The sequence below is a fragment of the Protopterus annectens genome, chromosome 17.part0 (assembly GCF_019279795.1).
Source record: "Protopterus annectens isolate FY-2018-M chromosome 17.part0, PAN1.0, whole genome shotgun sequence".
Taxonomy (NCBI): domain Eukaryota; kingdom Metazoa; phylum Chordata; order Ceratodontiformes; family Protopteridae; genus Protopterus; species Protopterus annectens.
In genome coordinates this window covers 588,569,457-588,589,653 of record NC_056751.1, presented here as the reverse complement: position 1 = coordinate 588,589,653, position 20,197 = coordinate 588,569,457, and the positions used below count along the sequence as shown (strand labels likewise).

At 39.2% G+C, this 20,197-nt stretch overlaps 1 protein-coding gene across 1 annotated transcript in view; it reads left to right on the top strand.

The window, feature by feature from the left end:
- The window catches only part of PTPRH (protein tyrosine phosphatase receptor type H), a 722,562-nt gene that overhangs the window by 641,705 nt on the left and 60,660 nt on the right, over window positions 1–20,197 (top strand). Inside the window, exons 16-17 of the mRNA XM_044059212.1 lie at window positions 8,214–8,348; window positions 15,492–15,614. Of these exons, the coding sequence (XP_043915147.1) occupies window positions 8,214–8,348; window positions 15,492–15,614 (258 nt within the window). The remainder of the gene's footprint in view (window positions 1–8,213; window positions 8,349–15,491; window positions 15,615–20,197) is intronic.

The following is a 20,197-nucleotide window of genomic DNA, read 5'->3' as shown; positions in this document are numbered from 1 at the left end:
TTCTGCATATTAGGCCTCCAAGAAAATCTATTCTTTGTCCGTTGGACCTTAATTTTGTTTTGAAAAATTTGACTCTGGCTCCTTTTGAGCCTGCAGATTCTGCTTCTTTGCACCATTATACCTGGAAGACTGTTTTGTTGCTGGCTTTTACTTCTGCTTGGAGGGGTTTCTGAGCTCCAGGCCCTTATGGTCATTCCTCCTTTTTTGCTTTTTCACAGGGACAGGATGTCCCTTCATACTAATCCTTTTTTATGCCCAAGGTGGTAAATGGGTTGTCCTTAAATCAGTCGATACAATTCCCTTCTTTTTTCCATTTTCCTCAGTCTGCTACTATGACCATCCTGCAGACCTTAGATTTGCACAGACAGCTCAGATACTATATGGATAAAACCATGACTATTCATAAATCCAATCAGCCTTTTGTTTCAGTCATCCAAGGTCTTTGCGTTTTGCTGTTTCTAAGCAAACCATCTCCTCCTGGATCTCTAAGGCCATTTCTTTTTGTTATATTTTTCATGGCAAGTGTCTGTCTACGTCAGGTAGTGCTCATTCTACTAAGGCTGTTGCCTCTTCTGATGCCTTCCTCAAGCTGTTGCATACCAATTTATCCTTGAAGCTGCTACTTGGTCTTCAGTGCATACCTTTACTAAGCATTACAAGTTGGATATGGTTTCTAGGGTCACAGCAGGTTTGCTGAAACCATTTTATGTGGGCTTGTTGAGGACTCTTTTTAGCCTTCCACCTCCCATTCTGTTTTTTGAGCTTTTTTACTCTTTCTGTGAAGAAAACTGCAACACTGATACCGAAGGACATAGTACATGACAGTAGATGTCCTTCTCTTCACTGTTGCAGTATTCACTTCCTCCATACAGCCCCCTCTTCTTTCTTCTACATTGTTTCCTTACAGATGTGCATGGACTCCTTTATCCTATGATGATTGTTCTCTTCTGGAACAATTCATTTCTGGGTAGTTGTGTACATACATCCCTTTTATGCCCCACATTCTTTACAAGGAGCATAAATGTGATGTACAGGGTAAATAAGATCCTTTTCAAGCTTTTCCATACTGGCCGAGTGACATGCTGCCTGCGACGAGACATCCCTTTTTTCAGGAATACTGCAACAGTGAAAAGGAGGACATATACTGTTGTGGTAAGATTTCACACAACTATTCTTTCTCATTTTATGTATACCATTATTCACCTTTAGATTATTTTAACGTAATTCTTGCATGTTTTTGTGTAAGTTATCAAGTTCTTTTTTTTAGAATGCTTTTTATTGAAATTGGCTTTGTGGCTGTGTTTCTCTCTCCTTCTGTCTCTCTGTGGGTCTGTCTCACTAAGCCAGTTTCAATAAAAATCATTCTAACAATGACAGAGAGACAATATTTTAGTGTTTAAGTAAAATATTGTCTCTCTGTCATTAGTGAGACAATACACACACACACACACACACATATACACACACACACACACACACACATATATATATATATATATATATATATATATATATATATACATACACACACACACACACACATATATATATATATATATATATATATATATATATATATATATATATACATACACACACACACACACACACACATATATATATATATATATATATATATACACACACACACGCACACACACACACACACACACATATATATATATATATATATATATATACACACACACATACACATATATATATATATATAGGATCTATATTAAATCAGCGAAAGCTTAAAAAAGCGAACGCTGATTTATCGACCCCATGTAAGTGAAGGCTTACAATCCCGAACACTCAGAGCAATTTTTTTCCCAGGGGAAAAAAAAATCACTGTTCCACAAAAAAAAAATAAAAATAAAAACTTCAAAACATTGCATAAAGTGGGGGGCTTTGCCCCCCACAACCCCCCCTACTTAAATATACCAACTCCAAGATCGCACTACAGTGAGGAAAATGGCAAAGTAACAGAGGCGGCCAAGCGACTTCCTTCCCAGGAAAAGAAATTGCTTATATGCTGTTTTGCTATTTTGCTGTTTTGTGCTTTCAAGTTTGATCAAGACGCATTTGAAGGATTGCGTCTTCGATTATATAATAGGAACCCTATAGATATATATATATATATATATATATATATATATATATATATATTTTTTTATATATACTCTGTCTTTTAAAGACTGTGAGGTCTAAATTTTTTTCAAAATTGTAGTCTGCATATAACCTTGTTGAGGAAATAGCATTAAGCTCCAGAGGCTCCAATAAGTGACGTAAAGTAATTTGCAAACTGGCTTAAACTGTTTATTCATGTTTTTAAAATCTATCCATTGTAATAGTGATAGAAGTGAGTAAATGAGCATGCTTAAACAGCAGGACCTGTCTTGGTGCACTTTGTAGATCACACGGCATACTCAGCCTCTGTACTTAAAACATATTTCTCACCCACATAAGCTTGCAGAGCTTGGCGCTCTGCATACTTCACTAGTCTGACAACTGCCTCTCTTCGGTAATACGTGCAGTCCATTCTGGACTGAATCCCCTGGCTGAATGTTGTAATGCATAAGTGAGACCCATAAACAGTAACTTTTTCCTTATTCTGGTTATTAACAGCACACAACAAACACATTATGGCAGTGAGGAATAAATGATAAAATATTGAACTTGTTCTTAACTAAAATCAGATGTTTCTGTATGACGAGGTAACTAGTAATGTATGTGTACACACAGACACACACACACACCTGTTTAGCAACACTCAATCAGGCAGTAACAGAGCAATTACCTAATCCATGAAACAAGTATCTTTTACATGTGACTTCATGCAACAGATGTTGCCTATCGGGATACAGATTGCATATGTTGTGGTTACATTTACTGCCCAGATCACAGTTTTGTGCAGCATAGCCTTTGGGTTGAGTTTCAGCAGGCTGCCTAGTGGTGTACATTTTATGGTTACATGCATTACACAGGCCACAGTTTTGTGCAGTATAGCCTCTGAGCTGAGTTTGAGCTGATTAGTGTCTGACAGTGGCACTACAGAACATCAAGCCTTACAAATATCTTCATTGGAAGTGCACCTTTAACACATGGGCCAGCTGATCAGACAGCACATCACTTTAAGGAATAGACCTTGCTCCTGTGCAAGGTTTCTGTATTTCTTATGTATCACCATGAGACTGCTTCATCCTTAGTAAGGTTTTTGGCATGTCCTCAGTCTACACTATCCTAAAGTGCGGACGCTGAGACAAACTCCATAAGGTATTTTACTGGTCATGTTCATGATTTAATAAACCAGATTTGGTGAAACAGAACTGATTGTGCTGGGTCTTGTGCCAGGCATGACCCCCAACATACCTTGTGTATAACGTTCATGATTCTAACTTCTTCTCCTAAGCTTGATTTAGTATTTTTATTAAATGTTTTTTATTGAAATTGGCTTTGTGGCTCTGTCTCTCTGTCCCTCTGTCTCTTTAAGCCAATTTCAATAAAAAGCATTCTAATAATGACAGAAGGACAATATTTAGTCTTTAAGTAAAATACTTTCCCTCTGTCATTACTGAGACAATTCACACACACTCACGTGCTTGCGTGCACACACACATGCGCGCGCACACGCGCACACACGCACATGCTAAAGTCTTGCCTAAAGATCATGGTGGGGAGTTGCAAATGCAGTGAAGGTCATGGTGGGGAGTTGCAAATGCAGTGACATCTATGATATCATCAGAAACAATGCTTTTCTTAACTTATACTATAGGATTTTTGTCAAACCATTTAAAATTTGCTAATGAAGCAGCAATGTCACTGTCAGTGAGTTTCTCCTGCTGCCAAAAGTTTGTTTGATGAACCCATGAAGGCTACAGTGGGGGGATTGTAACCTAAACAGCAGGTCACGCTTAAGGCCACTTTGGTAGATGAGTCTGGGGAGCCATTTGAGTCTTCAGCTCTATATCAGGCAGAAGGGAATGGACAGCTGGACTTATCCTGCAGTCCAGGACTGGACAGGAGCTTTTCAGGCAAAGAATCTATGGGGCTCTTCTGGTCACTGGCTTCTAAATCTCCCTACAAGTGCATGGGAAAGAGGAATGTTGAAACCCCCAACATTGTTGCCATTGAAGTGCATGATGGCTCTACCATTTCTGGACAACTGTTTGCAAAATGTACAACAGAGAGATGGTTTATGAAAGAAGGAAAAATAAGGATACCAGCGAGAGAAAGAAGGATTGGAGGAACACTTTTTTCCTACCCCCTGGTAAGACTGACCTATTTAGAAGTGTAAGAATAATAGTGTTTTGATCAATGCTCAATAGTTAGAGACAAAGCCAAAAAAAATAACAGGAGGAGGGTGGGGTGAAATACCAAAATCAGAAACGGATTGTTTATATTGTTGTATACTTAGAATGTTGCTGACATAACAAGTTTTGCATTGTTATGTAGCAGTATTTCAGTTTTGATCACACCATCTTGTAAAGCGGATCATGGCATGTCGTCATGCCCCTTCTGTAACTAACTATGCAATGACATTTACACACACACACACACACACTCTCGCATCTCACTACATTTCCTCCACAGACAGACACACTAAGAGCTGCCTTAAAGGAAAACATCTTCCTAGATCATTTCCTACACACACACTCCCCAACACTATGGTATCTGTCATGTTTGCCCACAGCATTTAAGCAATGAACCAGAACGGAGACAAAAAAGTAACTGCAAAACTTGTGTAAAGCTGCTGCTGATGAAATATGTAAAGGCATTTTACCACAAGATAACATCATAACATGTCAACCCTAAATCAGTCACTGAGGGCTACCGCTAATTCTAAAAAAAAAAAAAAAAACACTACAAACATTCTTTTAAAACTGCCACGTTCTGTAAATATCAAAACAAAAATCTAGGCTGTAGGCTAGTGTGCTAAAGAATCTCTCCATTTATTATTATTAGATCGCTTTTTACTGAAATTGCCTTTGTGGCTCTGTCCATCTGTGGTTCTGTCACTTTCTCTTGAGACAGCAGAAAAAACGCCAAGCTTCTCGGCAATGGACACACCCACAAACATGTGGTAGAACCACAAAGAGACTGAGCAGGACGCACATAAACGAGAAACATACACACGCACACAAACGCTCACGCGCACACGGATACTCAGAGCAGGATGCACTGGTCTATGAATGGCCAAACTCACACACACATTGTACTATGAGCAGTTTTAAATGAGAAATGTACACACACACACACACACACACACACACACACACACACACACACACTAAAAAACACTCTCTCACTTGGATCTCCCTACATCATTTCCTCCTCACACACATGCGCACACACACACACACACACACACACACACACACACACACACACACACACACACACACACGAACAGTCTTATCTGATGAACTGATCACCAGAAAAGAATGTTTAAAGAGAACCTCACCCACCTCTCTCAGTAATGTCATTAACTATGCACCCTATCTTTTAGTATGGCAGTCATTCACTCAGATTCTCCACCCCAAGTGTTGCGGTTCCCTTACTGCAGTCTTCAGAGTTCATAGGTTCATAGGTTCATAGGTTCATAGGCTCATACTAGGCTATCTGCCCTAGGGCATTTATAAGCCTAGCCAGAGTGTGTGTGGCTTTCACCACCCCTTAGGATGAGAATACTATACCCATTAGTTTGCTGTGCCTCTGTCCAGCAGTGACACAGAGATGATTCCCGGGGTAAACCTACAATCTCCCATCCACTCGTCAAGATTTCTCTTGAACAGAGTCAGTGAGGGGCTCTGCCTCACATGGACTGGGATTCTGTTCCATAGTGTAGGGAGTCTCTGGGTGATGAATCTGTCCCTCCAGCACGTCCTATTTATATCCGTGTTGAGGTTTAAGTCTCTTGCTCTCGTGGCTCTGGTGGATATGGATTTTTTGAGGTGGAGCATGTCCATTAATTCCGGGTTGGACATGGCCTTGTATGTCAGGCACAGATCACCTCTGAGCAGACGGTATGCAACTGAATAGAGCTGGAGTTTCTTCAATCGATAGGTTCATAGTCAAAATTACATCCCAATTACCCATTACCTGTTTGGTGCTGAGATTCCCCTGGACATGTTTCACAGTGGCAGGGAACAGTAGAACCAGCAGTTAAAGTGTAGAGATTGTGTGGCAGCCAGGCCCACATCACCGGCAGCAACAATGGCTCCATCTTCTGCAGCAGCAGCATGGAATGAAGTGTGGGAGTGTGTGCTCCAGAACACAAGGATCTGCCACTAATGAGCATCTCCAATCACTAAGTGAGGGCTTGATGTGCACTTTTAACCCTAAAAGAAAACAGGATATGCACTGCTTTTAAGTGTACAGGTGTGCATGTGTTGGGAAGGGGAGAGGTGGACGGACCTGCATGTTCTCGTCAGCAAGCAAGTAGAATGATAGATTCTGTGAAGTGAGTCTGGGCAAGCAAACACCCTAACATGTTTGGAAAGTTTTGAGTTTCATGGTCTATTGAACACACTGTAATGTACTACTGCAACTACTACTACCACTAAAACTACCTCTACTACTACTACTATTACCACTAGTACTAATACTACCTCTATCACTACTACTACTTCTAATACTAATAATGAACCCGCTAATGGCAAAGCAACGATATTTTAAAGACTAAAAAGTAAAAAAATAAAAATATATAAAAAAGATTTTTTTTAAAAAGAATGCTTTTTATTGAGTCGCTCTAAAAAGTAAAAAATAAGGAAGATGAGTGAAAATTTTGCAAAAGAAACACAGAGAAGCTGATTTCAGAAAAGTATTTTGAGGTTGTTTTTGTTGATTCCTGCTACTTCTTCTGGTACCTCATTATCGCAATTAGCAAAACCAACCTTGAATGCTTTTCTGAAATCAGCTTGTCTGTGTTTCTTTTGCAAAGTTTTCACTCTTCTTCCTTATTTTTTACATTTTTAGAGTGACTCAATAAAAAAAATTATTTAAAAAAAAAATGGAAATGAACTAAAAACCAGATAAAGGAATTGACACCAATGGGACCAATAAATCCAAACACTGGACCGTAAAACTCATTTTGGATTTATTGGTTCCACTGATGTCAATTCCTTTATCTTTTTTTAAAAAAATCCTATTTTACATTTTTATTTTTTGTTCTTTTTTGTTAAAACTGTTGATTTTTTTAATGTTTGATAGAAATAAAAATCAAAAAGGGTTTTGCATGCTATATAACATATTGTATATTATATTAAGTTTTAGCACACCTTACCTTGTATCTAATAGTATTTATTTCACCCTTGTTCTAGAAAATGTTTTTCTTAAACACCTAAATATCTAACTGATGGTCATATATTCCACTGTTAAAAGGATAAAGTTTTGCACAGAAATGACTAGCACCAGTGGCATAGATGACCCATGTTTCATTACTGACTCAAATAGTTCACAGAGCCTAGAGGGGAAGGAGGGGAAAAGCAAAAAGAAGTATTTTACTACACATCTTGAGGGTGGGATTTTCGTTCACCAAGCCACTTTCTGCGTGTTGTCTTCAGTAGTGAATGTACAGTAACATGCACTTATGGTAGGCAAGGAGGGGAGACACAGTGGATACCCCAGGAGGTGGGGTAAGATCATACAAGTGGCCTCATTGTCAGTGCTGATTAGGGGACAAGTAGATCCTATGGCTGCCTGCATGACAGCCTCTCCAGACTAGCTCTTGCCTTTACATGATAATGGGTAATTCCTTAGTATTGGGGAACTACTGGGCACAATCTGATTATGGGAGGCTTGATAGCTAGCAGACAAGAGGTTTAAAAGCACGTAGGAAAAAAAGATGCACACAGAAGTGGCATAGTATTTCACAGAACACACACACACACATACCTTTGCTCTATACCTTTGTATTTCTGCCATTTCTTAATTTATCCTAAATAAAGTGCTCATTTACTTATTCCCATGATGGGATATGTTGTAGGTATCTGTGTCTTTGTGAGACCCTGGCACAAAATAATTGTTATTTTAACTGAATAATTAACATTGCTTTGGCAACAATTATGCCCTGTTATTTGCAAACGTATAACAGAAAAGTATGTTGTAGAGGAGTAGTGTTAAAGAAGAGACCTTGGTTCACAGATAAATAGATATGAAGCATATTTTGGGTGTTATTAATTCCATCTGCTAACAATCTGTTTCCACAGAGTTACCATTCAGACAGTGAGTTTATTGCATGCCAAGGCCCTCTACCGGACACTGTGAATGACTTCTGGCGGATGGTGTTGGAGCACCACATTGAGGTTGTAGTAATGTTGACTAACTGTATGGAAACGGGCAAAGTAAGTTGTTTTATGCTTTTTATTTGACAACCTTATTATGCCATAGATTGATTAGACCCAGATTTTCAAATATTTCACTGTGTATGATAGCTGGACAAATCCTGTGATAGAAGCTGATCCATGAGTTTGATGATGAAGCTAAAGTCTGAAGCATTGATACTAGGAGAGGTAAACTTAGACTGTCAAGTGTTAAGTGAAAGGAGGAAGATCAAGGATCCACCGCACTACTTTCCTTCTCAGGGGGAGGGGTAAGAATGGTATGGGCATATGTGCTGTACTCATATCTTCTGTCTGACAGAGAACCAGAAACAAGCTGGTAGTAGGAAGGGCCCCAGTATTCGCCTTGAACAGGTGGGTGACATGATAGGTCTGAAAGAAAAATCAAGTGGGATTTGAGCCTCTGGATTTGGTAAGTGAAACTGTACTCTGGAAGAAAAATGCTGGAGTAAGCATGACATACTCTTAAAAAGTGAATATCACCACACTTACTAGAATTTCTGTTTTATTTATTTATTTCTTTTTTATTTTTGCTCAGCAGTAATAATGCTGTCCCAGCAGCTAGAAGCCACCTCCATAGCCTTTCTTCAGCCCATCTGCAGGAACAAATTAACTCTCTGTTTCTCCACGGCTACAGCAAGACCACAGGCAAATAACGCCCTCCAGCTGATATAGTATTTTGTGCTTTAGTTACTGAGATGCCTTGGTTTACTCTTCAAGGAGAGGGATGCTAGATAAACCAGAGTCTATTGTATGATAAGATAAGAGTCCTACTGTTCAAAAAATAAGCCCCTGAGTGCCTGACTAAATAAATTATAATTAGCTGAATCTGAAACTGATGAATCACACTTCACTAAATCAAAATGCCTGAATTGGTAGCTCACTCAGTTCTAGCTCCAATACGCTACAGTAAGTTGCTTTTTGCAAGGGCAAAAGACATTGGCACCTCACCTGTGATTTGGTAATGTTGAAGGTGGAATACTTACATGATGGGATGAGTGGTACAGAAAAGTTTGTCTTCTTTCACAAATAACCTTTGTGAGTTCAACAGTACGTAATGACAATCTGTCCATTTGTGTAGGTTGCTCTATTAAATCTATTGAATAATAACTAAATGCAGGGGATTGTCTGTAAAAACTCAAAGCTGCTCAAGAACTGTTCTGAGTTAGATTATCTGTCCTGTGAATAATAAAGTAAGGTTGTTGCTCTTCCCAGAAGGACAATACGGAATCTTACATAACACTTACATTGGTAGTATCACTGGGTGAAACTTAGTCATGGCTGACAATCAAATTAACTCAGTAATCAGTTGTTGGAATACTCCAGCTTTCACAGCCAGATTTCCTGTATGAAACTGGTAACATCACCAAGGATTATTAATCATGTTGGAAATGTTGTGTGGACATTTGACCTTGTTGCCATAATCTGTGGGTAGAGTGATGTCAGTTTTTGATACTACACCCAGCACAAACTGAGAAACTAAGAAGTTGTCTCTTTCAAAAGAAATCACCACACTGTCCTGGTGGCAAAATATGGGCTCAACAGTATATCTAGCCTAAAGACCTCTGCAAAGCTAGTCAAGGTACCTAGTGCAACACTGCATCTTTGAAATGAATGAAACATTATATGTTGGCCAAACATTAAACAGGTATCTAATAAAGGTTGTAAGAGCTTTAGTCGCTGTTTAATAGCAATGCAGAAACATGCGTTGTAAAACAACAATAAAAACACTAACAAATATTTAATCTAACATATAATAAGAAGACAGTAGTGGAGTATTCAGACTGGAAGCATAAGGACAAGCCATTCATCTTCTGATATATCGCTCAGCTGTATTACATTTCATATCTTCTTTACCTAAACGATTATCACTTAATTGGATAGAATGATAAGCAATTAATCTAAAGACAAAGTAGAAGCTCCAGTTAATGTTCATCAAATGACTGCTTTAATGAAGCCATCTCTTTGCTTGAAATTGTGTTCCAGTTTATAATGCTTATTAAAACTATGCACTGTTGACCATGAAAAACTTCAAAGATCACAACTGATGAGATGCCACAAAAGAATGTGGCCAAGGCTGAAGTAGCCTTGTAAAATGATGGACCTTCGGACTGTTGTGTCTTCTAAACTAAACGAAAGCCTGATAGCTTGTAATTCAGTCTGAAATGTTTGACCAATAGGAACATTCCATTTATTAGTTCCAAAGGATATGAAAAGTTGTGCTTGGGCTTTCTAAACTTGATAGTCGTAGAAATGTATCAGAGTTGACTGCTATGGTCCATGCTGTCTTAAATACTTTTGTCTTAATTCAGAGATGAAAGTAAATGGAACAAAGCTGTGCCTTTTGATTCAAGGCAACATCCAAGATAACAGAGAGGGAGGATTTATAGTTATCACCCTGTTAATGTGACTCTCCATAGAAAATTGAGAGCACATCACAATCTACAAATACATGACTGCATTAGCTAATATGCTCATTCGCTACAAGGAAAACTGCTTTCAAGAATAAAATTAAGTAATGAAAATAGTAGACAGAAAGGCAACGTGTTTTCTTGGAGATTAAGGTACAGTAAAGCCTTCAAGACAGCTACACATGATTCTAGAAACTGATGCATGTTCCTGTGGAATGCAAATTAGCAGAGCAGAGTGGGGAGTTTTCATGGAGGAAAAGAAGAGCCATTTCCCATTAAATGTGAAAGGTTGTCTGGTACACTATGAAACTGAAGATACAATGGCACTACTTTGTTTTATCATCAATGGGGAAATCTTTTTCACTTGGACAGATGTGGGATTTCCAAAACTCCTCAAAAATCCTAAACATCAAGCTGAAGGTTTGTACAGAATCAAGATCTCAGTCTCCAAGCTTAGAAGTGAAGAATCTTGAGAGCTAGAATGCACTAGTTCTACCCTGATGATATGGCAGTACTCACTGAAAGTCAGACGATTTCCCCCATTTACAGAAGAAGTGACAGAACCATAAAATGCAATAAGTGAAATGGTTATTTATCACCTCTCAAAGCTTTTTCTGTTTTTACCTTTATGAGGATTTTTTGAACCAAGGGGTCGAAAAAAGACCCCAAAATACACAGAAAACCACTTGCATAACAGCATGGCCATCAGTCATTGATATAATCATGTCCCTGCTTCTTCGTTTATGTATCATGTGACTATGGCATCGTGTTTAACTACTTATGAAACTTGTGGAATATGACTGCTAAAAATGAATGCTGACTTCTCCTCCATACTGATGTAAACGTCTATCTGATTGGGGCCTATATTAACTGAATTATCTATAACACAGGTTCTCCAACTCAAATCTAAAACATTGAATAAAAAGGCCTGCTCTAGGAAAAGATTCAGTAAATGTTGACCTAAACCCTGAGTGACCATCATCATTTACCCCTGCAGTTGTTCTACCTAAAAAGGGTATCAAAGATAATTCTACACCCAGATGTCCTGAGACTGATCCCATAGATTCCTGAGATAATGATGAAATACCTTCATATGAGGTTTGTAATTATTAGCCATCAGAACAGCAGATGACATGTGTCTCAGCATTGGCAAAATGATGGAACCCTAACTGTATTCCAGCCAGCTGAAGTTTGAGTTGTAAGCCTAGGTACTGGACATGACAGGAAGTGGGAAATAAGTTGCCAAAGTCAGCTCACCTGTCCCAGGGGAAAGGAAAGATAAAAGCCCTGACACCCAGGTAGCACATGTGAAATGAACAGCTGTCAGACTGAACAGTTGGCAACTGTGAGGATGCAGTCTACCAAGAACTGCTGTATAACTCTTTAATGAAGCATTGAGCTTCAGGGAAGGCTGCTTACATCAGCCTTGAGAATGCAGGCATCAATGCATCAGCTAACCACTAGAGGTAAGGAAAGGTAGGGCCAGAGGATCTCCAAAGTAAAGGATTTTGCACTAGGACTCTTTCATGTTCACAGCTGACCAGTCATTATATGGGTCTTCGTCCCCAGGTTGTTCTTCCCTGGGGAAGGCCCCATTCTTGACTAACAGCTGGACTTCTGGATTGAGTGTGAAGGAGATCACTTTACAATTACCCAGTCATCAGAGTGCCACTTAGGGAGGTTGGTGTATGTTGATTAGTTGTAAGACTTGAAGGAAGAAGAATAAAAGAAAGGGGAGAAAAATTATAAAAATATGTCTCAGAACTGGAAAAGTCTGTCAGACAGTATGAACAGAGACACCACATGCCAAAACAAGAATACTATTAAATGCATCCTTTTGTGAATCAAGAATATGGAATGATTGGTTATGCCCAACAGAACCCCATAATGTACCATGTTCAATTTTTCTCAATTACTGTAAGGCCAGGAGAATCCAGAAATAGAGTGATTATGTTCAGATTGTTCATCCAGTTGTGATTGGAATGAGACTGGTCAAGCGGTCATCCATAATAAGGGGAGATACGGAACCTTTTTACCATGTGTCCTACTATAACCAGGACTAGACACTTGGATAATACTCCGGATCTGTTTATTAAATTGAACGTGAGAAATGTTAATTGGAAATGATGACTCCTCTTTTGAATCTGTGGAACCTTATGTGAGGATAGTACATATAAGAGCATACTAATAAATGGTCTTCATCAATGCTGAAATGAAACATATTCCCTGTAACAGCAGAAGCAAAATATCCAAAATCTTACTATTATCAGTGTTCTGACCCTGACATGTTTAAGATAATCCAGTTTTTTTTTGGTACAAAGAAAATTTCTGGAGTAATATTCTGTCACCTTTTAAGATGAAGAAAGCATATTTATAAACAGGGAATTGGGAGTCCACTCATCAAAAAAAATTCAGTTTTCTTCATTGTTTTAAAATTGGATCTATACAGATCGATCAAGCTAGGTTTGATTTTGTGCTTTTTCAGCTAAAGATAGGACCCATATGTGTGTGTGTACATATACATATATGTGTGTGTGTGTGTATATATATATATATATATATATATATATACACACACACACACACACACACACACACACACACACACACACACACACACACACACACACACACAGAGCATGAGAGAGATTGAATAAGAGAGCGAGAGAGAGAAAACTCTTCAAGAAGGGCTCATTACAGCTTGAAAGCTCAAGTAATTACAAAACCTGTGTTGCTCCAATAAAAAGGTATTACATCTAATCTGTTTGCATTTCCTGTCATGACTCATCACTTCAAATGTTGCTATCATTAAAGGTCTCAGAGAAACTGGAAGACTCACACCTTGATGATAGGTACTTCATGACTGTGACTCACTAAACATAGCTTTCTAACCACAAATGTTAATTTTCTTAATTTTAGAGTCCTCACATATTGAATTATTAAACAACCTCAAAATAACCTACAAAGTAAGTGATTAAGATAAGAAAATGATTACCAAGTTAGTTTAAGCAAAGAAGCCTGAAAGACTGTTTTTCTTTTAAGTCATATCCAAAATATTACATTTCTGCCTGAAAACACAACAAACAGTTTGATATCACTGAATAACAATAAAATGAAACTCTGAAGAGCTGAGACAATTAAGAAACCTGGTTGCCATACATTCCCTAGATTTTGTAGTCAAACTAAAATGTGTTCTCATATTACAATTGTAATAGTTGTATCAAACATAATAAGCAAGACGTGAATAAAACTGTACCAGAACTTTTAAACACAGATATATTATTGATCCAATGCAATGCACATAAGAACTAGAAATCAACTCTGTAATTAGATAAGGTGTAGCTTAACACAATTCACCCCTGCAGTTACCAATCTGGTGACATACTGAACATAAAATTTATGTAATTCAATTTAACAAAAATATAATACTTAAATATAACTTGTAATGTATATTTTTTATTTCTAAACCATGACAATTTCTTTACAGAAAGGAATGTGATGGGATTAGTCCTGTCTTTTTTTTTTTTTTCTATTTTTAATACCTCAATGGAAGTTCTGGAATTTTCCAGCTGCTTAAAGGTGAGTTATACTTATCTGAATGACAGCCACCCATAGCCAAAATCCTTCCAGCAGCACCATCGGTGTCACTGGATCAGAAAACACAGAGCCACTACTGTCCTTCAGAGCAAGGCAATGACCCAGTTAAGTAAAGACCATGAGAACAAAGCTATGGAAACAATATGTCAGGATTACACCTTTGACTATTGTGACATTGTTAAGAGATTGTGTAAAAAATACAGTATAGATTTGTTTCCTTTTTTTCCTTTTTCCTTTTCTGGTCAGCATGTGTCCTTACCTGCACAAAAAAATTATTTTGATATAGTATCAGTCCCCAGAGAGAGGGGCGCACAGAGATTAGAAGCTGTAGATTCTAAAGGTTTCAGAAACTTGTCATTTTGCTTGACCCAGGTTTTGCAACAGGGTTAGATGCAGATGCTGAGACTTAGCTGCAAGTATTTTTGTTTCAATTAATATCATGGAAGACATTCTTTCCCATTTGTTATAAACATGGCACCCTCAGGTCTGGCAGAGAATGCCTCTAAAATTGATGGAAAGCTGTCACATCACTGTCAATACATTTTGTAGCAATGAGACAACCTTCTGTTAATCCATGCATGCTAATTGTAGTGACTACCCTTGTGGCTTTAATTTTTACTTTCGTGGGTTTTTTTTGTTTTTTTTTTTTGTTCAGGACTGAAAGGTGGTCCGTTACATAAGCTGCAGATCAGAAGTAAGACTTAAACACACAAAAGCAAAAAATAAATAAAATTACAAAAAATACCAAAAAGTATACCAAGTAAAACTAAATGCTGTCCTTCAAACACCACATAAAAAGGAAGGCCTATGTATATAGGCCAGCCAAATGTGTTTTCCGTGCTATGGTTACTGCAGCAGTGAAAAATACCTCTTTCACAAACAGTTAGGATCAGGTCACCAGCTATGCATTCCTGACTGAGGGAAAATATTCCTTCTATATGTTAAAATCCAAATTCAGTGAATGTGACTACTGGAATTAGGGGCCTTACTTACTAAGCATTATAGGCATCGATGAGAAGTTTAACTGTTCTGACTCTCATTGCTTCTGTATGCTGCTTATATTTGAAATTCCTATCTTTAAGAAACTTGGTTGAAACAGTTATGCTATTAACTGCTTTCTTGTGTTTTTTGTCTTCAGGTTAAATGTGAGCATTACTGGCCTTTGGACTATACACCATGCACATATGGAGACATAACTGTGACTATCACCTCTGAAACTATTCTGCCTGAATGGACTGTACGGCATTTCACCATTAAACAAGTATGTTTTTATAACTAAGAATGCCTAAAATGTGGTTATGCTGCTTATTCATGAAGCCGTTTTGTACATTTACTTGTCTAAAAGTACTTTCACAACTCAAAACTTTGACTTGAAGTTTCAGACCCACTTAACTTTTCCAGATTTTGCCTCTTTCAGAATTTTGGGATTATTTGTTTGTCTTATGAAATGAAGGAAGAGTGTCCCAAAAAAAAAAAGAAAAGAAAAGAAAACAACTTAAAAGACAGAGTTTTCATTTAACAAACTAATAACTTTGCTTTCCCTGATATGTAGGCCTGGATTTATAAATCCTTTGCAGTTGCACAATGTTAAATGTCAAGGATCCCAAAGTGTGACTCAGCCTGCAGCTGCTTAGGTATGAATAAGGATTTGCACAGCACAGGTATTCTGGAAAATGGAGAGCACTGGAAATTAGATATACATGTATTATGGTTTCAAGGGGTATTAGGCAGGTATATTGGGAAATCCACACTATCAAAGTGAATGTGACTGGAGTTACTACATCATAGAGTGTGTTTGAATGTGCATGAGTCTATGAATGCTCCTGCCAGCAGTGATGAACTGACTCATTGCTGCTGCCACATGCACAGTGGCAAACAAGTCAAGGAGGTCTGCAACAACAAAGTACCAACCAATTAATTATAAAAAAGGGCAGAAACTAAAAGATACCAAATACAGAAAACAGGAAAAATCAATCAGAGGAAATCACAGAAAAGGTAACCATAAGGAAGAAGTTTGTGGGAGGAGCACTTCTTTTCTGGAAACATGTACATTTTTCATATAAGACGATAGATGAAGCTGAAGATGAAAGTGAAGTTTGGTTGGTGTCTATATAGTAGCCTAATGGTCGGACCATACTGACCATGTGACTCATAGAGCTGTGCCGGGAGGTGCTCCATGGTAATGACATGGGCATCCAACTATCAGCGTACCTTCAGACAATAATACTGATGCAGTCTATGCCATGTGTACACAGAGGAGTCCCTCTGAGCCACTATCAGAAGAATAACTTCTGCACCCCTCATGAGGGCATCAGTTAGTCCTTGAAGTCAGACTCATTAGGGTCCCACTGCTGATATGCAGCCCTGGCACTCACAGGTGCACCGGCACTAGAGACATCAAAGATGCAGACTGAGGTGATCACCACTGCCCCTGCGCCATCTCTACAACTGGACATTCAGAATGAAGAAGAAGCAGACAGTTCATAAGTATACACACACACACACACACACACACACACACACACACACACACACACACACACACACACACACGCGCACACACGCACACACACACACACACACACACACACACACATTACATATATTTTGAAAGCAGTACAGTACAGCAATGCACATAGTATATGTACCCTTACCTCAGGAAAAGGTGTTCACCTTCTGAGGCAAGCTTCCATGTTTTCCCTCTCCTCCTGTGCCACTGTAAAATAATGTTAGAAGAACTTAGCACAGTACTGTATTGGAAAAGTCAAGATGTCTGCTTCCTCTTGGCATAGTAGGTTGGGGTGACACTACTGCAGGTCACTGCAGCAAGATTTGCACTGCTCACCAGAATGGGTGACGTTAGTGGCATCATTTACCATCCTTGGAAACATAAGCTGGGCATTAGCCTTATATTAAAAGACCATTTTTCTGGTTTCAAAGACAGTCCTGAAATTCACTATAGAAAAAAAGAGACAATCTTGCTCCCAGCACTTGAAGTAGCCAAGGTGATTCAAACAGGTCCACTTGAGGAATAAAATGGTAGTACCATGTGCACAGATGGTCATTCAGATAATAAAGATCTCAGCACAGAAATTATATACTGCAAAATGGTTACATGACACAGTCTTCCTGCCTTTCATAGACGACTCCATACGTCAATATACTGCATACTCAGGCAACGAGTCTGTGCTATATAATCATTAACATAAGTAGTGTGTTTCTGCCCTGAATTGCCATGATAAAAAATGGAAGCACTATTTCACAAGAGATCGCACAAATACAAACAACAGTGGAACCAAGACATTACTACATTTAGGTGTTAGAGTTTGAAACATGTGGTATATACATACTGAGCAAAGACAAGACTCCTGGTAACGTAGCCCTGCATTGGACTGATCACCCATGACAATGACAGAAACAGGGACATAACAGCTGTATGTGGGTGTGAGAACACAAAACAATGGTATGACACTGTCATGACTGGCTGTGGGTTGGGGATTCACAAGTGTCAATGCCAATGCACACAGTGGGCAAGACATGCTACAGAGGGCATTATGGCCCCTTTACAGGGACTGTATTACCTTGTGCAGCAAGACATGTTATGGGGTAAATAGAATGAATAGTGAATTAAAAGTTTCCTTATGGTAATGGTGGAAGGGATGTCATGATAACAAGCCCACAGCTGCATAGTGTCAAATCACAGCAGGAGATGGGTAAGTGGGCTCTGTATGGGGTTGGGGCAACATACAGTTATTTGGTATATCCAAAATCAGCCATGCATATATACACTGACTGACATATGCAACCCACAGCTGTACATCACTTGTCAAGAGTTCACTGATAGGTTCATAGGTTTATACTAGGCTATCTGCCCTAAGGCATTTATAAGCCTAGCCCAAATTTTTGTGGCTTACGCCACCCCTTATATGAAAAAATACTGTGCCCATTAGTTTGTTGTGCCTCTGTCCAGCAGTGACACAGAGATGATTCCCGGGGTAAACCTACGATCTCCCATCCACAGGTCAAGATTTCTCTTGAACAGAGCCAGCGAGGTGCTCTGCCTCACATGGACCGGGATTTTATTCCACAGCATAGGGAGTCTCTGAGTGATAAATCTATCCCTCCAGCACGTTCTATTTATATCCGTGCTAAGGTTTAAGTCGCTTGCTCTAGTGGTTTTGGTGGATTTGGATTTTTTGAGGTGGAGCATGTCCATTAATTCCAGGTTGGACATGGCCTTGTATGTCAGGCACATGTCACCTCTGAGCAGATGGTATGCGACTGAATAGAGCTGGAGTTTCTTCAATCTGGCAGCATATGACAGATTTTGGAGTCCCTTTATCCTTTTGGTGAGGAACTTTTGGGGTCTCTCCAATTGCTGCAGATGTCGGGTGAGATACATCCCGAATGGGGCATTGTACTCGATAATTGGTCTGATAAGTGAAGAGTACAGGGGAACAATGACCTCACTAGATCTGGATGTGAATCCCTTCATGATCAGGTGGGCAATGTAGAAGGTCTTTCTAACCACTTTAGCAACGTGAGTGTCAAAAGAAAGGCCACTGTCAACCTGGGTCCCCAGGTCCCTGATAACCTCTTCTGTGCTTAGTGGATTGCCACCTATATGGTAGCTATATGGTAGCATGATAGATAATGAATGCAAATGATCAGTATCCAGGAGACCAAGGTGGTACTGCAGGTCCTCTGTAGGGATGGCATATGCATCCTGGCCACAGTTAAAGCAAAGGAGCAGTTGTGGCAGGGAGTATTACCAGGTTATCAGTGCTGAGGATAACCATAACAGGTATCTACATTAGGCTCAGCAAAGAGTAACCAATATGATGTTACCTGCTAATAACAAGGTAAGGAACATTGCCAGTGGCATGTCCAAAACAGTAAGTGAATCACTAACACAGAAGAATTGTGCACAGGTGCAGACATTCCTGGTGCCCCTGTCTTTGGAAAGAGAGTAGACCATCATACCTTGAGGTGGCTTGGATGTGGAAGCTGGGCTGGTGATGACAGCATCAGTCTTTGCTGGGGATGCACCTAGTCAGTATTAACCATTATACTGTCATATAGTACAGTGCTGTGGATGTGAGGCTGTAGTAGGACTCAACAAGAGGCTTCTGCATTTCTGCACTACAGGTAGCACCAGTATGTCAGTCCAATTGCCTGAACTGGGCGGTGCTAAGGGGGAGTGACCTGCAATTGCCTGAATAACAAGGAGCTTTACTACTCATATGGTATTTGCAGTTTTTATCATATAGTAGCATACCTGTGACTTGGGGTAAGTCCATTTAATTTTGGTGCTACCAGAGGTGTATTGATTATCAACAATGGCACTGTAAATGCATGATGTCAGCCAATCATCCATGGCTGATAATGACGACAACATGCACACAGTGTGGTACTGTGAGCAACAACAATGATGTAGGCCTCATGCACCTATCCCTAATATATGAGGAGTATGATCAGAGTCTTGCTAAAACTCCAGACTCACCATTTGTTGGCAAATGACTTGTAATTATGAGCACCATCCAGGTTACTGAAGAGTCTCCAGCCTGGACAGCAGTACTTTTGGCATAAGAGAGTATCCCACTGGGAAGAGGCATAGTAGATTGTAGTGTCACAATAACTCCAGGTCTCTGACCTGTGTGTTATACTTGGCATTAATCAGCACATGTACAAGTCAGTTATGCAGGCAGACAGCTGCTGCTGCTTGTACTACTGTGGAGATGATGAGTGCACAGCAGAATGATGCGCAATATCTGCATGACCTGTGTGAAGACATCCAACAAGAAAATGAGTATAGAGACAGGGACCAGACAGTGCTGCTCTGGT